Source organism: Haliotis asinina, chromosome 9 (assembly GCF_037392515.1).
Source record: "Haliotis asinina isolate JCU_RB_2024 chromosome 9, JCU_Hal_asi_v2, whole genome shotgun sequence".
In the NCBI taxonomy this organism is placed as follows: Eukaryota; Metazoa; Mollusca; class Gastropoda; order Lepetellida; family Haliotidae; genus Haliotis; species Haliotis asinina.
This window is the reverse complement of record NC_090288.1, coordinates 48786661-48810664: the sequence shown is the minus strand read 5'-3', so window position 1 is coordinate 48810664 and position 24004 is coordinate 48786661. Positions and strand designations below refer to the sequence as shown.

The following is a 24004-nucleotide window of genomic DNA, read 5'->3' as shown; positions in this document are numbered from 1 at the left end:
CGACTCACACGACTTGTCCTCAAATGCTGAATTAGAACACTGATGCAGCAACCGTCACACCACGGACTATATAGGCATGTCACCTGTCTGTAAAATGTTCTTGGCTAATGATGAAGTGTGGTCTTATTCATCTAAATATGTGGTAAAGCACCAATGAAATGTCCTACTGTTACCCTTAGGAACGGTGCATATGTACTGTCTGTATTTGAGAATGCCGCTCTGGCCAGCGATGAACTTGTTGGTCCACGTGTAGGTAACGGTGTCAGCTTTTATCTGGAAATCAATCTCTTTCGTTTTGCCGGGACCCTCGATTTCTTTCACCTGCAAACAAAGGCAGATTCGCATCAGCATCATGTAACACGCGATCACATCCACCTGGACATCTTCTAAATTCAAACGTAACAGTAACTTACAGCACGTCCGAGCTTGTCTGTCACCGCAGGTGGGGTGTTGTCGACTTGGACGCCGTCGGAGGTGAAGATGCTATAGGTGTTGGCATCATACCAAGCCCTCACGAAGAAGGAATACCTCCCCCCAGAAGTCAACACCCTGCCTGCAATGAGATGTTTAAGTGATAGAAATGGCCATGGTGTAGCCCAGTTTTTAAAGCGTTCGCTCGTCATGCGATAAGAGCCGGTTCAATGCCCATACGGATACAGTGTGTCTCTGTGTCTATTTCTTGTGGCATTATTAATAGTTTGACCACCGTGTTGTTGCTGAAATATTGCTGAAAGCCGTCTTAAACCAACCATACTCACTATGGTAGAGATGAATGAGTGGTTTATTTCAATGCTGATTTTCATAAAACGTGCACTGCAAAATCGGAATCATCGATTGAACGGTTTTCGAGTTATACTTTGGAAGCAAATGACAAACGTTTTGAGGTTGAAATCCGGTTTGTTCCCAAGGAAACACGACTAATGGTAACCAAAACAGCAACACGCAGAAGTATTGATAAATATGATATTAAGTTTCATAACGAAATATTGAAAATATTGAATACATTTGCCTCCGAAATGAATGTTACACGTAAACAGGTCAGTTATGAAACTTTACTGTATCTTTTCGTGTCTACATATTTTTGTGTAAATGAGTGAGCAAATTCTCTGAAAATAAATGTAAAATATCAGTTCCGTGACTAGATATCCAGTAAGGTATGTAAGTACCCTTGTTGTATTTGTTAGTTGTTTAATGTCGCACTCTAGCTATATAACAGCGATCTGCACAGGACCAAGTTTGGACCTGACATTCCAGTGACCAACATCATGAGCATCGATCAACGTATTTGGGAAACGATGGTTCGCACCAATCAAGTCATCGAGCACAAAGCCCCGTTCTCGTGAGTTGCTTCTTAGGATGAGCATGGGTTGCAGAACTATTGTAACTGGGATGTTCATTGTTCCTTTGTTATAATATTTCTTCAGTCCCAGTGAGTGCCGGTTTAGACAGCTTCCACTGTATGTTTATGGCTCAGAAAGTTGGAAACACTCACATTACTAACGCATATCCAAGTGTTACCTTTTGGCAGTGAAAGAATTGCAGATGTTTGCTGTCCTGCGTCATACCACACTCTCTCTGTAGCCACACTGAAAACACCTTGTGGTGAGGGCCGGCCGCTCTCTCCAATGCTGTACTCATACCTGATAGTCGAAAAATGCAAAATCGTTCTGTATCATCATCATATCATCATCATTATAAGTTATAATTTGGTTATAACCTTTAGAATATTTTCCCCATGATTCCTAGCATGGTGATCTACCTTCAGTTGCTAGCGATTTACAGCTCATTGTTACAGTGTGCTGTTGTTTATTATCTATTCTTTCAAATGCTGTCAACTGGTTGTAACTCTGAACTGTGATGATCTAGTTACTCTACTGTCCATCGATCCATTTATGCTTTTAGTTTTATCACTCACTCACTCACTCACTCACTCACTCTAGAATACAATATATCCATATCGTAATAGTGCCTACACTGTCTGCAGTGTGTAAATTTGTATGTAAAACAACCTACCGCGTAATGGGCAAACCCTGGGGTGTTGTCACAGACCACATGGCAGCCATAAGTGTGTTGATGGGAGAGAAGCCAACGGCAGGTCGAAATCTGAGGTCAACGACATCGACAACAGTAAGAACACTGTTCCTTCCACCTGTAAGGATACGAATATTTCAGTTTTTGTCAATTTAACTGAAATATTGATGGATTGATCTATTGATTTCTTATTCTTGATTGACTTGCTAACAACTATTAGAAGTTTAAAAGGGATATTCCCTCTACTAGTAATACGCTTAGTTCAGTAAATAAACGACAAGCTTAAACGTCAATATGTCTGGAGCACGTTCTCATTATGAAACCTATTGCCTAATGTTTCCTTTTTGAAAAAAAAACAAAGTATTTTTAGTCATTTACACATTGGCCGCAACATTCAGGCGACGCTGTCACATCTACATCAAAGTTATAAAATACAGAAAAATAACTTGAAACAATACGAGTTCCAAACAACGATTTACTTCTATCGAATAGGGCCTGAAGCGAACGTACACTGCTTAAAGAAGGATTATCTCCCATAAGTACAATAACCTAGGGTTGAATATCCTTTGAAAAACCCAGTACACAATCATTACCATAAATTTAAAACGTTAATATGGGAAGATAACTAGTAAAAAATTGAAAAGTACTAAAACAATTAATTAAATTAGAGACTTACAGCTGTGTTTCAACTACCTTCAACAAGATGTTCTGGGGTATGGAACCGTATATACAGAGCCTATACTTACCGTTACTCAGCTGTGTGCAGCCCTTGGCCTCCCCACACGTTCCACCTTGTACAGCGCAGACACAGTGTCCCTCGCAGTTGTAGGCCTGGCATCGCCTCACCAGCCACAGTATCCGGTCTCCTGACAGCTCCAGTTCAGCATGGTGGGCGTCACTCTGAAGTCCCACCTGGAAATACACAGGACGGTTTAACTGTATGTATCGACATGGATGTGTCGACACTCGACAGTTACAAGTATGCAAACTAGATAGCGACAAACACCCCTCACTTACCCTGTTCACATCTAGGTAGCGAGAAACACGCTCCGCCAACCTACCCCGTTCACGCCGATATTGCAACAAACACCCCCCAGCCCCGACCTTCCCCGTTCACGGCAAAGATGGGGGACAGACCCGCTCCCCAACCAACCCCGTTTACACCTACATAGCGTCAAACACGCTCCCCTAACCCACCCCGTTTACACCCAGATAGGCACAAACACGCTCCCCTAACCTACCCCGTTCACAGCCCAAATGGCGATAAACACGCTCCCCTCTGGCGGCAGAGTCTCTGTGGGTACTGTGAAAGTCTGGAGGACACCCTCGTCGCCCTTGTCAACTCCGGATTCATCGTGGGAAACTTCAGCGGCATCTCCGCCCTTAAAAATACACACCAAAATGTTGCATCATCACATGGTTTTACTGCAAAACTATAGATCCAGAAGTTACTAACTACAAGTATCCTTCCATAAAATGGTTGGGTCCTGGCAAGCAATGAAATCATGTAATGCTCTGTAGAGTTGATGTAATCATTACGCTTGTTACATCAACCTTACGTTTTTTATCGGCATGCATCTCTAGGGACGCAGTATGCACTTGTCTACATCCACTATATACATTTGAGTTCTAGAAGGTACATTTCTGAATGGCGTAAAACACTGCCTTAAGGCTATTCCGTCGTATTATATGTGCATAATAGGGTTGGAACTGCTAACCCATTTACTCATTACGGTGGGTATTGAGATGGACCCGGATCTCCGTCTCAGTGCCCGGACTCGTTGTGGTCATGTGACTAATAGATTAAACAATGTGATATGTTAATATTATTTCATATTTAACAGGTTGTATTAGATATTATTAGCAGTGACCTACTTTGAATATAATGTATGGTTAACAGATTGAAAAACTCAAAATTGTAGCATCCGAGCTTAAGTATATTGTCATTTCTTTCAAATATGATGATCGGGAATTAACATAACGGGCATCCGGGTAGGGTAGGTTAATAGGGATGGGGTATCCGGTAGAAAATTTTTAGCTTGTAGGTACACAATTATTATAGTTTTCTACCATATAGTCATTATTCAGATACCTTATTGTAATCCGTGCCGAACGGTTTGGATCCCACTGAAACGATGTAATGGTCTATTCCGGAATGTAAATCGGAGAAGCCAAGCCAGTTCAGACTAAGACTGGTCGTTGTCCACGTCATCCCGCCACGCTGATGCCGGGACAGCTTGGCCGCATGCTCAGTTTCTATAGCAAATGTACCTGGAATAAACGGCGAGATCAATCATTTTAGGAGTCCCAGTATTGCGTGAATAAAGGTAAATTGGGCCAGGGCAATTCATTTCTTCTGTTGCTTGTTGCTTCACAAGAACCACCACAAACACACCAACAAACGTACCATCTTACTCCGCTCTTTGATCAAAACCACAATTTTCACATGTATGGTTATGCGTCAGTATACCTGTTTGAGGCTTTGAGTTGTCAACTAGAATGTCTGGAGTTTCAGCCTTTGTGCACAGACCCGCCATATTGCAAGCAATGACCTTCACCTTGTATCTACTTCCGTCGTGAAGTTCAAGGCTGGTGTAGGTGTACTCAGTGAGAAAACTTGGGATCTGAAAAAGTACCATCTAACATAATTACCTGCAAAACGATACAACGGTTTTAATCTTTTGATCTAACTACGATGTGACTATTTTCGAGCAACCAAAATCAGAAACACTTTGCTTTTCGTGATTCAGGTGCATACAATTTTAAACATGTTGCAGATATCTGTAATAGCAAATTGTCATCTGAGTTTATGTCGTTATTGATAGTCTACTAATGGACCATTCACCATATGACCCAATCGGTGTTAACCAGATAGGCAATCTAAATACATACTTGGCCAGACGTCAACCCTTTGAACACACTACGAACTGTGTTCATAGTCGTTCACAGTCGTTCATAGTACATCATCTAAGCACAAGAAATAGGTCCACGGTTATGTTTGCTATTTCATGAATAGACGGTGAACAGTTTTTGGTTTGGTGTCTAGATAGAGCCAACTGCTTAATGTTGCAGAGGTCGGTCCTACGTTTTGATACTGATATAAAATGCATCCACTTCATCTGTCATCTGATAACAGCCATTTTGTTATCATGAGGCACGTTTCCGTCAGTATTTACCAGATATTCCCGGCTCCGGTTGTCAGATGGTTGAAAGAATGAAGACCCCAGTTCGAATCCCCACAAGTGTAGAATGTATGCATAGATAAAATGTGAAATCACTGATGTCATGTGGTATCAGGGTTTAAGATGCGCAGAATTTACCTCAATAGTGGAGCGTTTGAACTCCCCGAGTTGATGTGAAGACAGGGAAAGATACTGTCTTTCCACAGAAGACTGCGAGTCCTCGAACTTCCATATCGCGCTTAGAGTTGTTCGGCTGATAGACGATTGGGCGACAGCTGACGCCCGCGTCGGTGCCAACGTCGGTTCTATCACCACTGTCGGTGCGCTATCATCAACAACTAGACCATTGGACGTGGACTCCGTGTATAGACCTGAATGTATCATTGTGACGGAAATTACATCTTTCTTATATCACAGACAATATATACCGGAATATGACAAAATAGGCTAGTATACTATAGTACATTTTAAGTATCAATACACCGGATATCATAAGACCTGAAAGTTCCAATACTTAGGAGACTAGAAGATCTCAATGTACTAAAAGAAAGGATTTCACAAAACCTGAATTACTAAAACAAAGGGCATCGCAAGGCCTGAATGTACCGATACAAAGAATATACCAACACATGTATTTACTGAAACGAAAGACATCACAAGATCTGAGTGGTCTAACATAAAGGATATCACAAAACATAAATGTACCAAAGCAAAGGATATCACAAGATATGATAGTATCAATACATTCCACACAGATCTGGATCTGCCTTTGGGCAGTCGGAACATAAAGAATTCGGTTTCATTGGAAGTAGATAGGTTGTTCCAATGCAATTTATATATGATTAGCATCACCGTTGGCATGACTGCAGAGTACAGATATATGAAATGGTCTGACTCAGTGAGTGTTTTGAGTAGCCTTCCACATACATCACACATGACAGTTCAACGTGTAATGACACCTAGACACGAAACTGGCCTCAGACGTTCAACCACTTTGGTGTAACCCAGAAAGACGCATGCGGTAACGGCAAAACCAAAACCCTAATCAGGCAGAAGGGAGTCGAAACCACGAACATAGGCCTCAAAGTAGCCTCGATAAAAATGCTCTTATTGCTTGCGAAAAACCGACACGATATTTGAGACTGAATGAGCGAATACAGACTTTACAAATCACATCAACCATGGTTATAATTGTACATGAAAACGATCAACATTCAAAATATTATTTTCATGCTTAATCAATTATGATATTGCAGTGTTTGAATGTACAGATTCAGTCAAATGCACATCAGGATTTTTAAGTCGAGACTGTATATTCATATTTGTTTGTCCATACATTGTGTTCAAGTCGTGCTTACCTGCTTTATTGTAGGCCCTGACAGTCGTGTAGATCGTCTGCCCAACCGGAAGCTGCTGGTCACGTGACAGGGTGTGGAAGATGACTTCCTCGAGGGCTGCATTCCTGGCTGTCAGAATCTCGTCACCTGCTGATGTTGTTCCAACACGCCACTCATAATGGTCTAATCCAGATTCAGGGTCGTAGAACCCTCGCCACTTACACCCGACAAATGTCCTTTAAAAAATAAATCAGCATTAAGTTGTTTTTAATCAACCAAGATAATGCAAATATATAGGGGTAATGAAAGGAAGTAAGATTCTGTTAGTATTTGTTATCTAACTCATTGATTATTACAAGTCGGGTGGGACCCGCGAAGGAGCGGGGTAGAATAGGCCTTCAGCAACCCATGCTCTCTCTCTCTCTCTCTCTCTCTCTCTCTCTCTCTCTCTCCAATTTTGTGTCTATCTACCACGCCACATTGAATTAAGCGAGTGTGATGTTACTCAGCTCTAAGCAATATTCCATACACTGTATCCAGGCTATCTATTGACTCGGAGTCATACTATGAGGAGGAAACATTTTAGCTACAGCCCTACCCGTCATCCCTTCACACACCCTCTACAGATTCTCCAGTGAGCACAATATTTTGTGGCACATCGTTCATGACGTATGCGGGTATGTAATAATGCTGTGTAGGAATCGTCCGGATAATCACCGTCAGAGTAAACATCTAGTACACTAAATACATGTTTAAGGATGTTAGCAGTGGTTTTTTTTATATTGGGACCATTGGACTATGGTTTTGCTAAACTTGGTTCCTGCGGCCCATTTGGCATTTCTGTTTTGGGGCCTTTTGTCATGCGGCCTTTTTCACCTGTTCCATCTATGCAGACCGATTTCTCACTTATTACACGGTTATTATACAGCAGTCGTCTGGATGTCGTCAATCATCAGATTAAACATTTAGTACACTAAACTCATGTTTATTCAGACCTACTTCTCCCAGCATGTTCATCCTGTAACAAAACTTATCAGTTATCGGCTGCAGATCTCAGACGTTTACCACTTTTTAAACCCCGACGAGCATGGGCATGTGTATTCTAACAACTAGACTAGAAATGAACAAATTTTACAGGAAAATAAAATAAAATCTTGTGATAAAAAGCCCTGAGATTTTCTTTATTTCCCGAAGCTGTGGACATCTAGACTTGCTACATTTTCTTGACTTGTGTGGGCTTTCTCGGATATATTTGCTTCAGGGTCTATATGACAGACCAGGGTATGTGATGCTGACAGACCTACACAAATAATACAGGTACACAATGTATCTGTTACCATGACGTAGAACCGACACACAATGCATCTGTTACCATGACTTAGAACCATCACACAATGCATCTGTTACCATGACTTAGAACCATCACACAATGCATCTGTTACCATGATTTAGAACCATCACACAATGCAGATGTATTCGTGTTATAGAAGTCTCCGTCTCACCTGGCTGCTTGGAACTGTATGTCCACGTCGCCTGTGCCGTCCTGCACGGTACCCGTGACTGGCGGTGAGCTGTCCAGGATGACACCGTCGGAGGAAGAGGGGCTACTGCAGACACCTGCTGTGTTGCAGGCCGTCACGGTGGTGAAGTACTTCCTTCCAGGGGAGAGCAGGATGTGCTGAAGGCTTATGTCTGTATAACCAAGACACATCATTTGATTCATCTGACAAGTGAGGGTTATGTAAGTCACATTTAGCAATATTCACGCACCAGACATCAGAGACGAGCCTCACACATTGTGGTCATGTTGGGAATCGAACCCGGATTTTCGGAATGATGAGCGGACACTTTTTCCACTAGACTATCCCATCACATCTCTTCTGACAAAGAATCAGGTTCAGATGTCATTTTGAAAAAAATGTATTCTTGAGTGAAATATGTCAATTCGCTTAATTTAATACACTCACTGGGAGTCAGTCCATATTCGATTTCCCCCAGAGCATTGTCGCATCCAGCACAGGTTCCGACCTTCACCTTGAACACAGCAATCGGAGAGTGAGGGTCGTCAAAACCTTCCCAGTAGGCCTCCATCTCGGAGGCACTTGTAATATAATCCTTGTCTTTGTCGTTAGGCGTGGCAGTTGACTGTACGCCGTCATAGACGTGGCCAGCTGACGGAGGCATGGTGTCCGTAATCAGAGGCCGCGAAGAGGACATTGTGTGCAAGCCTGCACCGTTGTATCCCTGAGGAATAAAACATTTTTAGCACTATCAGATGACAACGTATAGCATAGTGAGTGAGTGAGTGAGTGAGTGAATTTAGTTTTACGTTGCACTCAGCAATATTCCAGCTATAAGGTGGCGGTCTGTAAATAATCGAGTCTGGACTAGACATTCCAGTGATCAACGGCATGAGTATCGGTCTGCATTACCGGGAACAAAAATCAGCGAGCATGACCACCCGATCCCGTTAGTCGCCTCTTACGACAATCAGAGTCGCCTATTATGGCAAGCATGGGTTGCTGAAGGCCTATTCTACCCCGGACCCTCACGGGTCACGTATAGCATAAGTGACATTTGAGAAAAATACTAAAATACTAGCAAAGGACTCTTCATCACAGTAATACCTCAATACATACTACACAGAACTAAAAAATAGTACAGTTGGTGTGATTATTATTATTATTAATGGCAATGAAGACAATCATTCTCAAGTTTCTCGTTTTCATTCACATGTACCTTCAAGGAGATATAGTATGAGTGTCCATCAACAACGCGTCCATTGGTGTCGATATCGAGACACTCCTCCTTCGTAAAGTGGTAATCTACCAAGTCATCGTAACCTGGTCTGGTGCCCATGGCAACCATGAAGGCTGACAGTCCACTCTCCGGATCAGAGAATACATTAGTCCAACTGTAAAAGTGTTTGAAACACCTTAAAAGCTCATAACAAAGGTTATCCAAATGAGATTAAAATCATTCTCAATTACACTCAATTACACTAAGATATTTTATTTAGATAATACTTTGCAGAGAAAATATATTATGATATCGGGTAATCATGTCAGAATACATTTGGGAAAAGCGGATATCTGTACAATGTCAAATAGCAGGACAGTGTAACAATCCATTATCCTAGCCGTTTAAGGTATTTATCGATATCGGTTCTATATTTTATTATTAATATCACTTTGTATGAAGAAGGGCCATGTACCACACATGAAGGAGACGAGAGGCGATGTATCTATGCTCCAGTTGTATGTGCCGGCCGGTTAGTGATGGAGCGGTGGAGTCTACAAGGAATCCGTCTGACCCCGCAATTGTTGTTTTGTTCACAAAATCTACGGCTGCAAAGCAAGATTGTATAAGTTTTGAGCACTATTGTCAAAAATGAATAGCACACCTTCGTGCATTAGTAATTCATCAGATACACCGAGCCATACTGTCCGTGGTGGCATCCTGACCAACCACTCATCTGTAAAAGACTTTAACATCAGTTAAAGATCAGGGTCAGAAATAGGGTAAATGCTAATTGTAACAGGCCGTTGACGGGATCATATATTCTTTATTCCTCCAGAGGAGAGTTACAAGGGAAGTAAGTTATAACAGCTTTACATTATATCGGCATCTGGAATTTTAGTAACTTGTAGATTTAAAAGCGGTGATTATAATACTCCTTTTCGAGGACAGTTATTTTTTTAAACTCGAGTAAGCCTTTCATTACTACTTCAGAGAATGTGTGTTCAATGTCCGGATTTGGCATAGGAGAATGGCAGGACAGTAAACAGCATACTAATTCTACATCAGGCTTCTGATGTAGAGCTGCACTGACCTCCACAGAACACCTGTCCACTATGTTGCACCAGAGGCTGTCTCTTTGTTTTTCTGTTTCATGACACATGCACACAATGTGTACCAGTAGGTCTGTGTGACTGTTCCTGCACAGTCTGCACACACCCTGGAGGTTTCCTGGCCTCCACATGGCGCACATCTGGATCACAAAGACTGCAGCTTCCTTCATACCTGGAACTCTCTTCGCCGTTACCCACGCTTTGTGGGGGGAGATAACTGGATGAATCTGTAGGAGGTGTCTCAGGTCTGGGTTGGTTTCTATTCGTTTTTTCCATGTGTCGAGCTCTCTCCCTTTAATAGCATCTTTTACAATCCTCTTCCAGGTAAGTCTATTAGGGAATGATCCATGGCTACTGAAGGCGTTAAGGAAACTTGTGAGGTTGTATTTCTCTGCAATCCGTTTGATGTCCGGGACAAAGCCAAGAGGATTTTTGAATACTTGTACTTAGACAGAACCAGTCTTGTTGACAAGATACGCCTGGGGAGGAAGTCTGTTTTGCCTTTACACAGGTTTCCAAGGAACAGCAGCTTTCGCTTGTCTATTTCAGACTCCAGTGATGTCCAACCGAGCAGTGCGTTTCAGATATCTGTTCTCGTAGAACGAGGTAGGCCTTGTGCTATCTTGAGGGCTGCTCTCTGGGAGCGTTCTAGCGCCAACACTTGTGCTTTGCTTAAGTTGTTCCACAGTTCACACCCAAAAAGGGATCTTGGGATACAGATAGATTTAATGATTTTAGAGCTGACTAAAGGATTTAATCCCTGTTTTTAACAGTGACATTGTTGTTGATCTCATCTTCGAGCAGGCATCGATGGTTCTATTCCAGGAGTTGTATTCTGCTGAAAGAGTTATTCCAACGTGTTTTATTTCTCTGGTAATTGGGATTTTTTTACCATATAACTTAATGTCCAGGTTAGAATGGCTGACTGGTCCAAACGTTAGAACTCTGCTTTTTGATGGAGAAAATGTAAATCGCCACTGTCTACTGTATGATTCGCACATAGATACCATGTCTTGTAGATGGGATTTGATAGGTGATATCAGGGTTATATCATCTGCCTGGGTTGGAGCTGTTACACTGATGTCCATTATGATTGATCCTTTTCCGCTCTTGTGGAGGTTTCTCAGAAGTTCATCTATATACAGTAGATACAATTTGGCAGATAAAACGCTTCCTTGGTGGACTCCTCTACGAAGCTGGAACCAGTCAGATTTCTCGTTGTTTGCTAGGACACAACTCTTCATGTTCTGGTAGATGTGATCTAGTACTGACCATAAGTGATGAGGTACGTTCATCCGATGGAGCTTCAGCAGGAGACCAGGCTGGTACACAGTGTCAAAAGCCTTAGAACTATCCAGAAAGGCTACATGTACGGAGTCCGAGCGCTCTGAATAGTGGTGTGCAGTTTCCTGTACTACAAACGATGTGTGAATAGATGACATGCCTTTCTGGAATCCAAACTGTTGGTTGGACGGAAAACTGTCTGATTCGGTTATTTGTTGAAGTCTTCTAGAGATGACGAGTTCAAAAAGCTTAAGTATCGCTGGTAGCAGAGTGATACCCCTATAAGAGTCTGGGTTCATTCTGGATTTATCTCCTCCTTTGTAAATTGGTACTATTACTCCATTCTTCCAAGCCGTCGGTATATAGCCCGTTTGCAAGATAAGGTTAAAAAGTACCGAGAGACATTGGATAAGTATTTACCGCCATACTTTAAGTGTTCATAAGTAACTCCATCTTCTCCAGCAGCCTTGTTGTTTTTAAGGGATCGGGATAGTTGAGTTATCTCCTCTTGAGTGGTGAGAACAATGTCTGACAGATTCTTTTCTGTCTCTATTTTATGACGTATAGCTTCGACTTCTTTTACAATGTTTAGCTTGAAGGTTTCACAGAAATGTGGTTATACACATTTGTACTATTACGACTCAAAATCCCGTCTAATATTCAACATTTAGAAATATAATTACCTTTGACAGATGCATAGTATGTTCGTCCAGCCTGAAGGTTTAGACTGTGTAGAGTTACATGCTCTACAGAACCGACATCGGTGAACGTAACTACATCTTCGCCACCGGGTATAGATCCTGCAATGGTCAAAGAGATCAAGGTTATTAAATCCCTACAAATTACCATCATCTAATCGAGGTCAAACAAGAATACCTTTCTCTTGGACCACCTAGCTTCAATCATTATGTGTAATCAAAACATGACAATAACTCCACCACGCTGTACATCAATCGTTTTATTTGTATCAATGCAATACCTTTCATGTATAAATTCTCCTTGTGCACAGTATTGTGCATCGTTTACGGTGTTAGCATCTACACCGAAACATCGCATCTACTGCAAGAAGGAAGTTGTATATCCATGATATGACCCTCCTTACCAGCTTCTAGATGCCACTTAAAGAAATTTACGTTCAAAATAGTTTACTACAAACCAGTCTACACAAGTCCTAATTCAACGAAATGAGCACACGAGGAGGTGACGAGATCCTAACAGTCAGGAATGCAACCCTCGAGGAAGTCATCTTCCACACCCTGTTTAAACACTCGTTCAATTGACCTAGTTGAAGGAAAGGGGCTGACCCGTATTAACAACTCCCGAATAGTTAAAGTTCTATTCTGGAATAACAATACCTAGAGCAACTTGATAAGATGCGATTCCACTCCAGTGTGAAGCTGACTTCTGCTCTTCCACATCCGTGAAGCCTGTCCACTTCACCTCAACTTCCGTGGTACTCACCTTTAAACATACCATACGTTATGAAGTCACCACAGATATACTCATATTACACAAACGTAATCTAGAGTCAGTTCACTTGTGACTGGACAGATTTTCAAGTACTGATCGACACTAACTGGCCAATTCTTGCAAGGCACTTAATTGGCTGTTGAGAGTTACGTCCAAATTTACACGCCAGACATTGAATTGTGGGATCGCATCATATTTCTGCGGGAATACGTTTCCACTTTCGTCAGTCACGTTCTGAATGTGTAAGATGGTACACAGTTCAAAGAACCGGCACATAATCAAAAAGGAGCGTGACCAATCTCCGTCTCTCACTTACTCGTGGATGTGGTTGCCACTTGGGTAACCAAGCAAGGCCATGTCCCAGCATAGAGAAATCACAGTATCCTGCCACCCGTACATGGAGTGTGTGTGTGCGTGTGGGCGTGCGTGCGAGCGCGTGTGTATCTTAATCACATCGTGCTTACCTGATACATTCCTGTAAGACCTCCGATGAGTACTTTCCCCGCTGTAGGTGGTGTGAGGTCGACTGTGATGCCGTCACTACAGGCGTTCACTTCAGCCAAATGGGACGTCAACTTCTCGTCAGCGTGGATGCACACATAAAACCTCTTCCCATGCTGAAGGTAACTTTCGGCGCTGAGATCCACGTTAACGAACTCATCGGCTGGAGAAATATAATTTCAAAATCTACGTAACAGTTAAATAAGGCAATACACTTTCAAAGCAAGGTAATATGTTTTCTTGTGGTCAAATAATGTCGCCGTTCAAGTTGGAAAAGGCATTATGGCCGTACTCGGCTAGAGTAAGCTGGAGTATGCTGGAAATTACTGGAATCAAAGCAGTGTCACAACATAATTCCAGGATCACCTCATTATGTATATAGTTTCCACACGCACCTGTCTGCCCACACTTGATGACATCAGGCATGCTGCAGGGGTCAGTTACGGTCATCAGACTGTCCCTCTTGTAATGAGACGACGGGTCAACCTGGTCACCTGACACCACTGCCCACGTGTAGTTCCTGTGACGTAGAGTGGGCCACACAGCTGACAGGATGTTCTTGTAGGGTGTGTAGTCGATGTCATCGTACTCCCAACGGTTGTTCTGAACTAAGCTGATGGTGTAACCTTCATCAGATGATTTGGCTTTGCCTACATAGAAGCGTACAGTTCTACAATGTACATTTAGTATCAACAGTCACAGTTGAAATGTTATGTTTGAATTCAGTATGAAAGACCACGGTTTTTTTAGTTACGCACACATATGTCGACAGCGTAAGGACAGCGTTTGTTTCATTGCTGTTTGACGCCGTAATCAGCAATATTCCAGCTATGTACCTGCGGTCTGTCTGGACCAGACAATCCAGTGATCAACATCCTGAGCATCGATTTATGCAATTGAATTACAATGCCTGTATATCAGCTGAGATTACGATAACCTGTGTGCAATTGAATACATGTTCATGTGGCTTGAGAATGATCGGTTCTTGTTTCATAATATAACAGCAATACTAAATATTACGTATCGGTGTATATTACACTTGAATATGCAGTAACGTGCGTGGTTTCTTGCTAAGAGAAACTCTTAATGTGAGGCTCATTACTCTGCATTTCTTTGTTGCAATACGTATGCACAGTGTATAAAACAGCGTCTGCCAGGCGGCCCGCTGCTTGCTAGTTACATGGCGGACTTACAACTTTATTTTATAGACGGCCCTGTGCGCCAATACATTTTCCAAGGGTATATATTTGACCATGTCATTGACTACGGGAAATATTTCAGAAATAATTTACAATTGTGGTAACTACATAATGTCTGTATAGTTCAGGATCAATTAAACTGTAACTTCCACAGATCAACCTACCCATTTATCCCACACTACATGTAACTGGTCTAGAGAATGCTTTTAGTCGATGAATAATGCCGTTCTTTTCTGATGGCAGTGACACTAAATGAATTAACAGTGACCACAATGTCATGGTTCTATTAAATGCTTTTTGCACACGTTTAAGTTTACCTCACTAAAGTAATCCATTAATTACTTTCTTTAAACACAATATCTCAATGTCCCATATTTTATAATTTTATACAAAGCTAGTTACATGTTAACAGGGCCGGCAACATGTTTTCGTTATCGACCCTGTGGGCTTCCTGTCTTTTTGCTTGAGTTTCATACACTGGTATGCACTAATGATGCTTTTTTTCATGTATAATACCACGTCATTGCAGGAATCTGCAGTTGAGCTGAACTTAACATTGACTTACCAATAGCATCTATAACAATTGCAGGTACAATATTCAGTGGGTCAAATGCTGCACAGTCCTTGACATCTGCTGATACTGTTGAATATAAACCAACTTGGTTGTAGCCCCTAACTGCCAGTCTTCTACACTTGATAAAGGTAAGATGATGGGGAAGAGTTACCCGGAAACGTATCTGCAACAAAACCAAAGCATTACTAGGGGTGGGCGATAACACCGGTTAACTTCATTTACTCTGCAGTCAAATGTAAACGGAAACATGTTTTGTAATGTACATGAAGGAAAAATATTGCCCAGGTTTAAACAAAAAGAGGTTGGATCATGGACATTACGGTCGTAAATGATGAGGTCGTTCGTGAAGAACACAGCTACCTTGTCGCCGTCGGTGCTAATACTATCGGCATCGACCCTCTGCCAGTTGTGGAACAACTTGCTGCTGTGACTGTCATCTGTGAGTCCCCACTCGTACTTGTCCATGACGTCAAGGGCTTCTGACTCCACTGGTATGTCAGGATCTCGGAACCGAGTCATCGTCACCTGGATCTACAAAGGCGGTCTGCCATAAGCACCATTTTCAATACGTATTTATCAACCAATGTAAGAGGCGAGTAACAGGTTAGGGTGCTGATGATTGATGCTCATGCCGTTGATCACTGGATGGTTTCATCCAGACTCAATTATATATATAGGCTGAATGAAACAATCCAATATCTGAGATATTGCTGAGTGCGGTGTTGCTCAACAAACACATCATTTGATAAAGACTTATTTTCATAATTTAGGTATGATTTAAAATGAAATGAACAAAGCAGACCCCAGAGTACGGTGTTCAACAACAAACAAAACAAATATTTCATTCTAAATTCAACAGAAGACAATATAAAAAACAGGAACTCACCTGTGCCTGTCCCCCAACAAATTCCTCATATGTTAGAGCCAAGCTTCCAGGTGCTGGAGGATGATGTATGACCGTCACACCATCACTGTGGATGGGATTCGAACAGACTTTACCAGCACAGAACTTGACAGCGGCCCTGTAGGTATGACCTGGCTCTAGCGCGATACCTCCCACTGCAATCCTCTCCGAGGTCCCAAGATGCTCATAATCTCTTACGTCGTGCCACAAACCATCTGTAACATCATCAAACACAATCCCCTTGCTAGATCTATATTAGTATATATTTCAAAACCAGTGACTTTGTTATACACCCAGTGTGTAGCGAGATACTGCGTGCAAGACTGACCTGATCGGGGAAACTTTTCCTGTAGACTCCAATATACATCCGGGTACCTCTCTTTACTGACAGCACTTCTCGCCCAGTGTGCAGAATATGTAGAAGGAGACACTTGGTATGTGATATCATTAGTGCACACCTGTACACAAACAGAATACCAATTACCAGGGATTTCCGAACCTGTGTTATAAATCTAGCATGGTCCGTTACTTGTTCCTGGTCTAGCAATTGTATCACCTGTCACCATTCACAATCCATACAAAAAGGCCCACGCAAAATCATAAAAACAGTAAGTGTCTTGATATACATTAAATTTGTTGTCGTGATTCCGATTTTTGAAAAGTAATTTGCATGCAGTGTTATGTTATACGGGATGTTGGGAACCATATATAAGTTTCATGCCACTTCTGGCAATGTTCCTACAATATCACTGCAGGGACGCTAGAACTAGATTTTGAATATTTCACATGTGCAGAGATCAGAACCCGTGTCTTCAGTATTAAGTGCGAACGCTTTAACCACCAGATTACCCAATCACAGCAATTTGTTTTACCCAAAATCTGCAATAAAAGAATATGCGCCACTATCACATTTCCTGAGGCTGTTAAATCAAATGTTTATTTTTTTCTGCATTAATATTGGGTTGCCCGATTGTGTTACGCGGTATTTCTGAACTATGCTTCTTTGGGAGAACTATCTTATTGAGTAAACAGTTTTTACAGAACTTGTAGAGGTTATAATATTGATATATTTTATTTTGTAAAGTATGTTCAATATATTCATGACCGATTCATGCTTGGTATGCTAATAAAAGTGGTGAGGTGAAATATCACATCACGTTCTAGATGAGTGCACAAATGTGGTAATGCGCATGCTCCTTGCTCGTATTGGTATTGTCTCCGTTTAATATTCCCCTAAGTAGGACACGGCACTTCAGGACACGCGAGACCTCAGTACTTCTAGGTACAAACGAATTAGCCAGCTACTACGACTACCAACAGGTGTGACAGACAAGCATGGTTTTACACTTAGTCCGGTCTAATAAAATCATATTTGACTGGTTCTTGAATATATACTTGCCACTGGAAATCTGGTACCGGAAGTAAGCTGGGCTCCGTCGCGCATATCGCAAGTAGGTGTGCACACGGGGAGCCAGGAATCAGCTTAGTACCGGAAGTAGCGAGACGTACGCACTGGTCCATTACACTAACAACGAATTTGGTTCAAGGATGTAACGAATTTGAATTCCGAAAAACTATTCTTAAAAAATCCCGCTTCCGATTGTTGACAAAAACAGACATTGTCTGACATTTTTCCAGAATTGTTCTTTTCAACAAAGAATTTAAGCCTATCGTCTTGATTTAATGTGAGCGTGTCTAGTTTTATAGCTAATACTACATGTTATACATAGTTGCATGCATCCTGTTTTACCCACAATACGTTTCACAAGATTCACTCATAACCACAATCAGCTTCCTTACCTGTTGGTTTCCTTGGCTCGCCAAGTGCTCAATACCTGCATAGAGAAGGTCTACAGTTTAAATACAAGCAGTGTGGTAACTTTAATACCGTAATAATATACATCCAAAGCTTTACAAAAAGGTTTTTGTATTGAGGAGGTACATACAGCTTCAACAACGTTGTAAAGATGAGATATATACACTCATCTTTATATTAAAAAAACCAATCTTATTATAATGATGTTTACAAAAAAATTTTTTCTTGGTATGCAATGTTGAAAGATGACTGCTATGTATTTTCATTCATATTGTAATTATTTAATTGATCTGTTTGCGCAAAACGAAGCGCCTTACGTTTACTTCTATGGTAGAGAGGAACATTTACGTTTGAATTTAGATTTGTGCTATCGGTGTTACTACTCTACTGGCAAAGACATGTAAGTGATTAAGGCAACTGGTGCTTTTCTTGGCTTATTGTGCTCTATGCGAGTAGACATGTCCTACAGAGCACTGCAGACAGCCGGGAAGGCTAAAATGTATTTTTCAGATTTCCCGGGAGAGCTAAATTACTGTCTATAACATCTCTTTCGATGGAAAACGACAATGCAGTGTAGAATTCAATGCAACGAATAATATAGAATAGACGTAAAAATGTGTATATAACTTTAGTTGTATTTTTTATATGTGACCAAATTAAAGAGTCTCGACGTTATTCGGTTTCCTTTATAATTTGTCAGAGCTTCCGAGTGGGGTATGTCGAGTTCATTCAGCCATGACATTGCATCGGAAGTACTGTGAAGGCTATGCTTACTGAACCGTGAAGAGTCTCGATTTTAGCCTTCCCGGCCATGAAACGAGTGACTGACAGACAGACAGTTTATTTACATCTTATCTAAAATGCATATATGCAAGTATAAGACTTGGGCATTGTAACCTGAGCCTACCAAGAAAAGAATCGCCACTGACTTTCTGAATGCAGCTTTTTGGAGTTACTGGTCTTAAAGGCTTGGCGTTAATGACCATGTCATGCCATTTTTAGGTGACAACAAGACTGTATGTTAGTATCTGAACTCCCCCCTACGAACGGGTTCAAACGTCAATTTGCTCAAAACGAAAATGTTTCAATCTATTCTAAATGAATAATGTCAAAATGAATATAGTTCATGAAAACGTTTGAATGATTAGTGTGATGTGATTCAAATGACTGTGATATAATGGAATAAAATGTCAATATAGGCCTTTTAGTATTTCGGTGATAGTAAATCAAATATGAAAATGTGTAAACCACAGGGTCAATATACATACATGCATTTATACATAAAGCATGGCAACGTGTACGAGCGAGAGAATCCGCGCATACACACAAACACACACGCACGTGCACGCACACACACAGACACAGCGGTCATAGTAAAAATAACATTAAAACATGATTGTCACATACACAAGAATGACAAGAATATGACACTAACCGCTTGCAGTATGATTCAAAATAAGTAAAAAGTCGAATGAAAAAGAAACTGAAAAAGGAGGTGGTAAAACATTTCTGTACATACAAACAATAAACAAATTATGTATGGGCGGTAGAAACAAAGCCAGTTGTTTTCTTGCACATACAAAATATATCTAACATTTAGGATATGCTGGGATTTTCTTTTGGCCAAGCAGCTGTGCTCACATACTGTGATGTATCGTGTGATGTATAAAACTTTATCCTCACGTTAAACACCATTTAAATTCTCTTTAAAAAGCAGGTAACGTCTTTTGCATTTACAACTGAAAACATTAGGAGATATTTCGGAGTCAATCAATGTTGATATGATATTAATGAATGTTTTTGCGAGTGCATCACCACGTGCACTTCCTTATGACCATAGCTGTTTGTACAATAATCGCTCTTGAAAGATGATTGGTGTATGACTTGAATTTACTTGTGTACGATTTTCATTTTCAAACAAAAAAGACCGGTTAGAACCAAAGACTAAGAACTGTGTGATGAAAAATGATGGTCAAAATTAATGGCCCACGTCGAGCTTCTGACCTGCATGAAAACTGCCACCCAAAGATGACACCTCATGCGTGTGTTGTGCACGCGCATCCCATGCTTTGTGTTCAGGGATGGTAATAAAGGTGGTAATGGTGGCGCGTTCATAAGATGTCTGTCTTTGGAATATTTGTTACCGTTTATAACTTCTATCCAAACTTCATGTTCCCCTACTTTCTAAGAGTATATATACAGAAATAAACGCAAAGCGATACTTCACGATAACGTTTCCTTTCACCTACCAGAGTCATTGCATCCTGGCCCATCTCTGATGGTGACGCCTGTGACGTCAGCGTTTGACCTGACGATTGTTACACCATCAGAAGATGCAGTTATCTCCCCTCCTTCAGCAGCAGCCACGACAGTAACAAAATACTTCTGGAAGGAGAAACCAATTGCAAAGCACTTTACTCCTTGGGACGATACACTTTGCCTAACTGACAAGTCTCTCCAAATACATTACACAACTGTCGTATATTGAAGGTACCACACCCATAATATATAGAGTTAACATGTCTCACTGACGGGTGCCATGGATACACCAGTGAAACACTAATCTATGTCCACCTCAGTTTGGATTTTCCTGCTGGACTTGTCAGGAAATCAAGTAGCCTTCATTGCACTAGTGGCACACGTATTTTTACTGGAATCAGTTTAAATCCCTTCTAAGTATTGAATACTATTTATGTATAGTAATATCCATAACACTTTGAGAAGATCGACTTTCAATTCAAGTTTGTTCTTAAGATATGAACATATAATGTATGTTGAATGATGAATTTGTTGCTGAAGATGAATAGCATATCTTCTGAGTATGTGAGTCCTACACTAATGTTCATTGTACAATTTCTTTTGCATAAATACCCAACAATTATCCTTATTTCTATTATCCAGAGTAAGACAATTGATATAATCAAAAGTATCGGCCTATTCCTTCATTATGTTTTGTGCAATATGCCAGTATAACTGAACAACAGGATTGTCTATCTTCACATTCTCACCTTATTTTCTTCCAGACTTAGGCCACTAAATTCATGTTGCAGTTTGTTCCCAACTGACACCAGTTCCTTGACGTCAGTCTGCGAAGGGCGAGACCCGATTCCAACCTTGTAGGTTACGGCGCTGACACCTGTGTCGAAACCGTACCACCTGGCTCTTAGGACGGAGGTAGACATTTGGTGGTCAGTGTCCTCAAACGCCTACAACACAAGAATTATATAATATCTACATCAGCGAAACCAAATGATCAAATCTCCAACTGTAGACTTGGAACATCCAACAGCAAGTAATCATCTACAACAAGTACTCGTCACTACAACTGCAAGTTGTCATCTACAAGTGATCATCCCTACAACAGAAAATTGTCTTCTACAACAAGTAATCGTCAATGCAACAGAAAGTTGTCATCTACAAGTATTCGTTCCTACAACATCATGTTGTCATCTACATGAAATCGTCAATACAACAGCAAGTCGTCATCTAAAACAAGTAATCGTCCCTACAACAACATGTTGTCATCTACATGAAATCGTCAATACAACAGCAAGTTGTCATCTAAAACAAGTAATCGTCCCTACAACAACATGTTGTCATCTACAAGAAATCGTCAATACAACAGCAAGTCGTCATCTAAAACAAGTAATCGTCCCTACAACATCATGTTGTTGTCTACAAGAAATCGTCAATACAACAGCAAGTTGGCATACAAACATCAACAATGGTATGTTATCGTACTTACAAAAGCAGATATCATACTGCCAGCACTGCAGTACACTCGTTACAAAAGCAAATTGTTGTCCATCCAAAACAAAACACCCTTCATGTGAACAAACGAAATCAAACATACAAAATCAGGGGTGTTGCATACACTGTGGTTGAATGGAGCATTGTGAGTGAAGTCCATGGTTGTTGTAAACTAATCTTCTTACCTTCATATCAAACAAAACTTCTTCTCCGGCTGGAATAACGTCTTCCACTACACCACGTGACGGCAGCGCGACGTCATGGACGTAGGGTTCAGACACTGCCACTGTAGACAGTCCTACAATATTGGTGACCCGGACGGACACAAAGTAGGTGTGGCTGTGATGGAGGTCCCAGTGGAGATCGGTGAGGGCGACAGCTGTACAGGTGGGTGGCGACGTCAGCGTACACCCACCTCCTGACCGCAGCGCCGTGAAGGGATATACTGTCGTTCGATTGTCTTCTGATCCTGCATGCAAACAACTTAACGGTACTTTTTGGCTGATCAGTGTTTGAATGTGTTGAATTTTGTTCAACTTTAATGGCGATATTACCTGTGAAGAAGTGATCTTCAGCAGCCCATGCTTGTCGTATGAGGCGAGTATAGAGATTGTTGAGAGGTTGGAAGGTCTCACTGACATTCTTGGCACATGTCATCGTATCAAAGTTTTTCTTAGATAGATGATAATGCTGGTGATCATTGGATTTGTTTGGTTCAGATTCGATTATGTACTATATAGCAGAATCAATGCTGAAATAGGCTGAAATATGCTGAAATCGGCGTTGAGCAACAAAGAATGAAAAATCTACTCACCAACTGCTACTTCATACTTGAGGTAAGATGTCTCTGGGTCGGAGAAAGAATTGTCGGACCACTGTGCCAGGAGATGACTACTGCCAACACTCACTCTCACATCGCCCGAAAACCCAGGGTACGTTGTATGAACAATTACAGGACCAATAACCTTTGAGTGGACAAAGGAACAAACAGATGGTATGATTCAAAACTCATTTCGTTGCCATGTTGACAGTTCACAAACTATACATATATATAAGTAATCTCATTACAAATGCCGTGGATATCTTTACCATTCTATCAAAGAGAGAATAAGGTAAGGAGCATTCCCACCGTGCGAGCACATTGTAGTTACAAACAGTAATCTGCAGCGTGCACTTGGTTGCAACATTGCAACATCCTAATTGTAACGATTTCAAATCGCATACAGCTGGTTGTAGTCAAGTTAAAAGGACTTGTTCCTACGACAAGATGCAGGCTCACAACCACTCAGATCGCTTAGATGGTGGTGACGTAGCTTTAGGGCTACTTGGACCAGAAGAAGGGTCTATTTACGTCCATTAGATCGCAAAAGCGACGTCGAAGTGCAGGAGCCGCCACTTTGTTTCTGTTGATATGATGTATGAACGGAAACACGACAGAAGAACACGATCTCCACAGATCTCCATCTTCTTGCGAACCCTCATCGACTTTTGTTGCATGAGTCCTTTTACAAATGCGCGTAAAGTTCAGCATGCAATGAAATGTATGGTCCTACCTTTATGGCTGTAAGCCCAGCTTTGTTGATGGCCTTGATGGCGATGTAGAACCGTTGCCCTTCACTGAGACGAGGGTGGAAGACCTGATACTGAGGGTGATGGTGGCTGGATGTGTAGGGGAGGATATCTGGAGCTGTTTCAGCGGAGGGATTTGACGTCAGTCCCAGCTCGTAGTCATAAATACCGCTGTCTGTGTCAATGCCAGTCCAGTTTACATATAACTGCAATGAGTGAGTGAGTGAGTGAGTGAGTGAGTGAGTTTAACGCCGCTTTCAGCAATGACCCTGTAATATCACGGAGGGCGACACCGGAATTGGGGTTCACACTTATGGGGGGATGGAACCCGGGTCTTCGGCGTAACGAGCGAACGCTTCAGCCAACAAGCAGCCATCAACAAGCCTTGGGCAAGCATTGGTTGCTGAAGACCTACTCTATTCCGGATCCTTCACGGGCAAATTGCGAGATTGAGTTCACTAGCAGTACCTTCTACAAACCGTTGAGCTGACGAACATTGTAGAGATCAACTGAAACACTGAGCTCCGTCCTACTGC

At 41.5% G+C, this 24004-nt stretch overlaps 1 protein-coding gene across 1 annotated transcript in view; it reads right to left on the bottom strand.

The window, feature by feature from the left end:
* LOC137296269 (uncharacterized) overlaps positions 1–24004 on the bottom strand; it is a 50537-nt gene that overhangs the window by 7260 nt on the left and 19273 nt on the right. Inside the window, exons 18-45 of the mRNA XM_067828021.1 lie at positions 23453–23674; positions 22714–22864; positions 22085–22368; positions 21158–21355; positions 20399–20534; positions 18134–18168; positions 16662–16791; positions 16316–16548; positions 15790–15960; positions 15421–15592; positions 14052–14306; positions 13620–13819; positions 13041–13146; positions 12369–12485; positions 9765–9897; positions 9290–9464; positions 8518–8794; positions 8053–8242; positions 6572–6786; positions 5352–5584; positions 4502–4655; positions 4124–4302; positions 3273–3413; positions 2778–2943; positions 2014–2149; positions 1519–1640; positions 414–553; positions 174–321 (exon numbers count right to left, since the gene is read on the bottom strand). Of these exons, the coding sequence (XP_067684122.1) occupies positions 174–321; positions 414–553; positions 1519–1640; positions 2014–2149; positions 2778–2943; positions 3273–3413; positions 4124–4302; positions 4502–4655; positions 5352–5584; positions 6572–6786; positions 8053–8242; positions 8518–8794; positions 9290–9464; positions 9765–9897; positions 12369–12485; positions 13041–13146; positions 13620–13819; positions 14052–14306; positions 15421–15592; positions 15790–15960; positions 16316–16548; positions 16662–16791; positions 18134–18168; positions 20399–20534; positions 21158–21355; positions 22085–22368; positions 22714–22864; positions 23453–23674 (4819 nt within the window). The remainder of the gene's footprint in view (positions 1–173; positions 322–413; positions 554–1518; positions 1641–2013; positions 2150–2777; positions 2944–3272; positions 3414–4123; positions 4303–4501; positions 4656–5351; positions 5585–6571; positions 6787–8052; positions 8243–8517; positions 8795–9289; positions 9465–9764; positions 9898–12368; positions 12486–13040; positions 13147–13619; positions 13820–14051; positions 14307–15420; positions 15593–15789; positions 15961–16315; positions 16549–16661; positions 16792–18133; positions 18169–20398; positions 20535–21157; positions 21356–22084; positions 22369–22713; positions 22865–23452; positions 23675–24004) is intronic.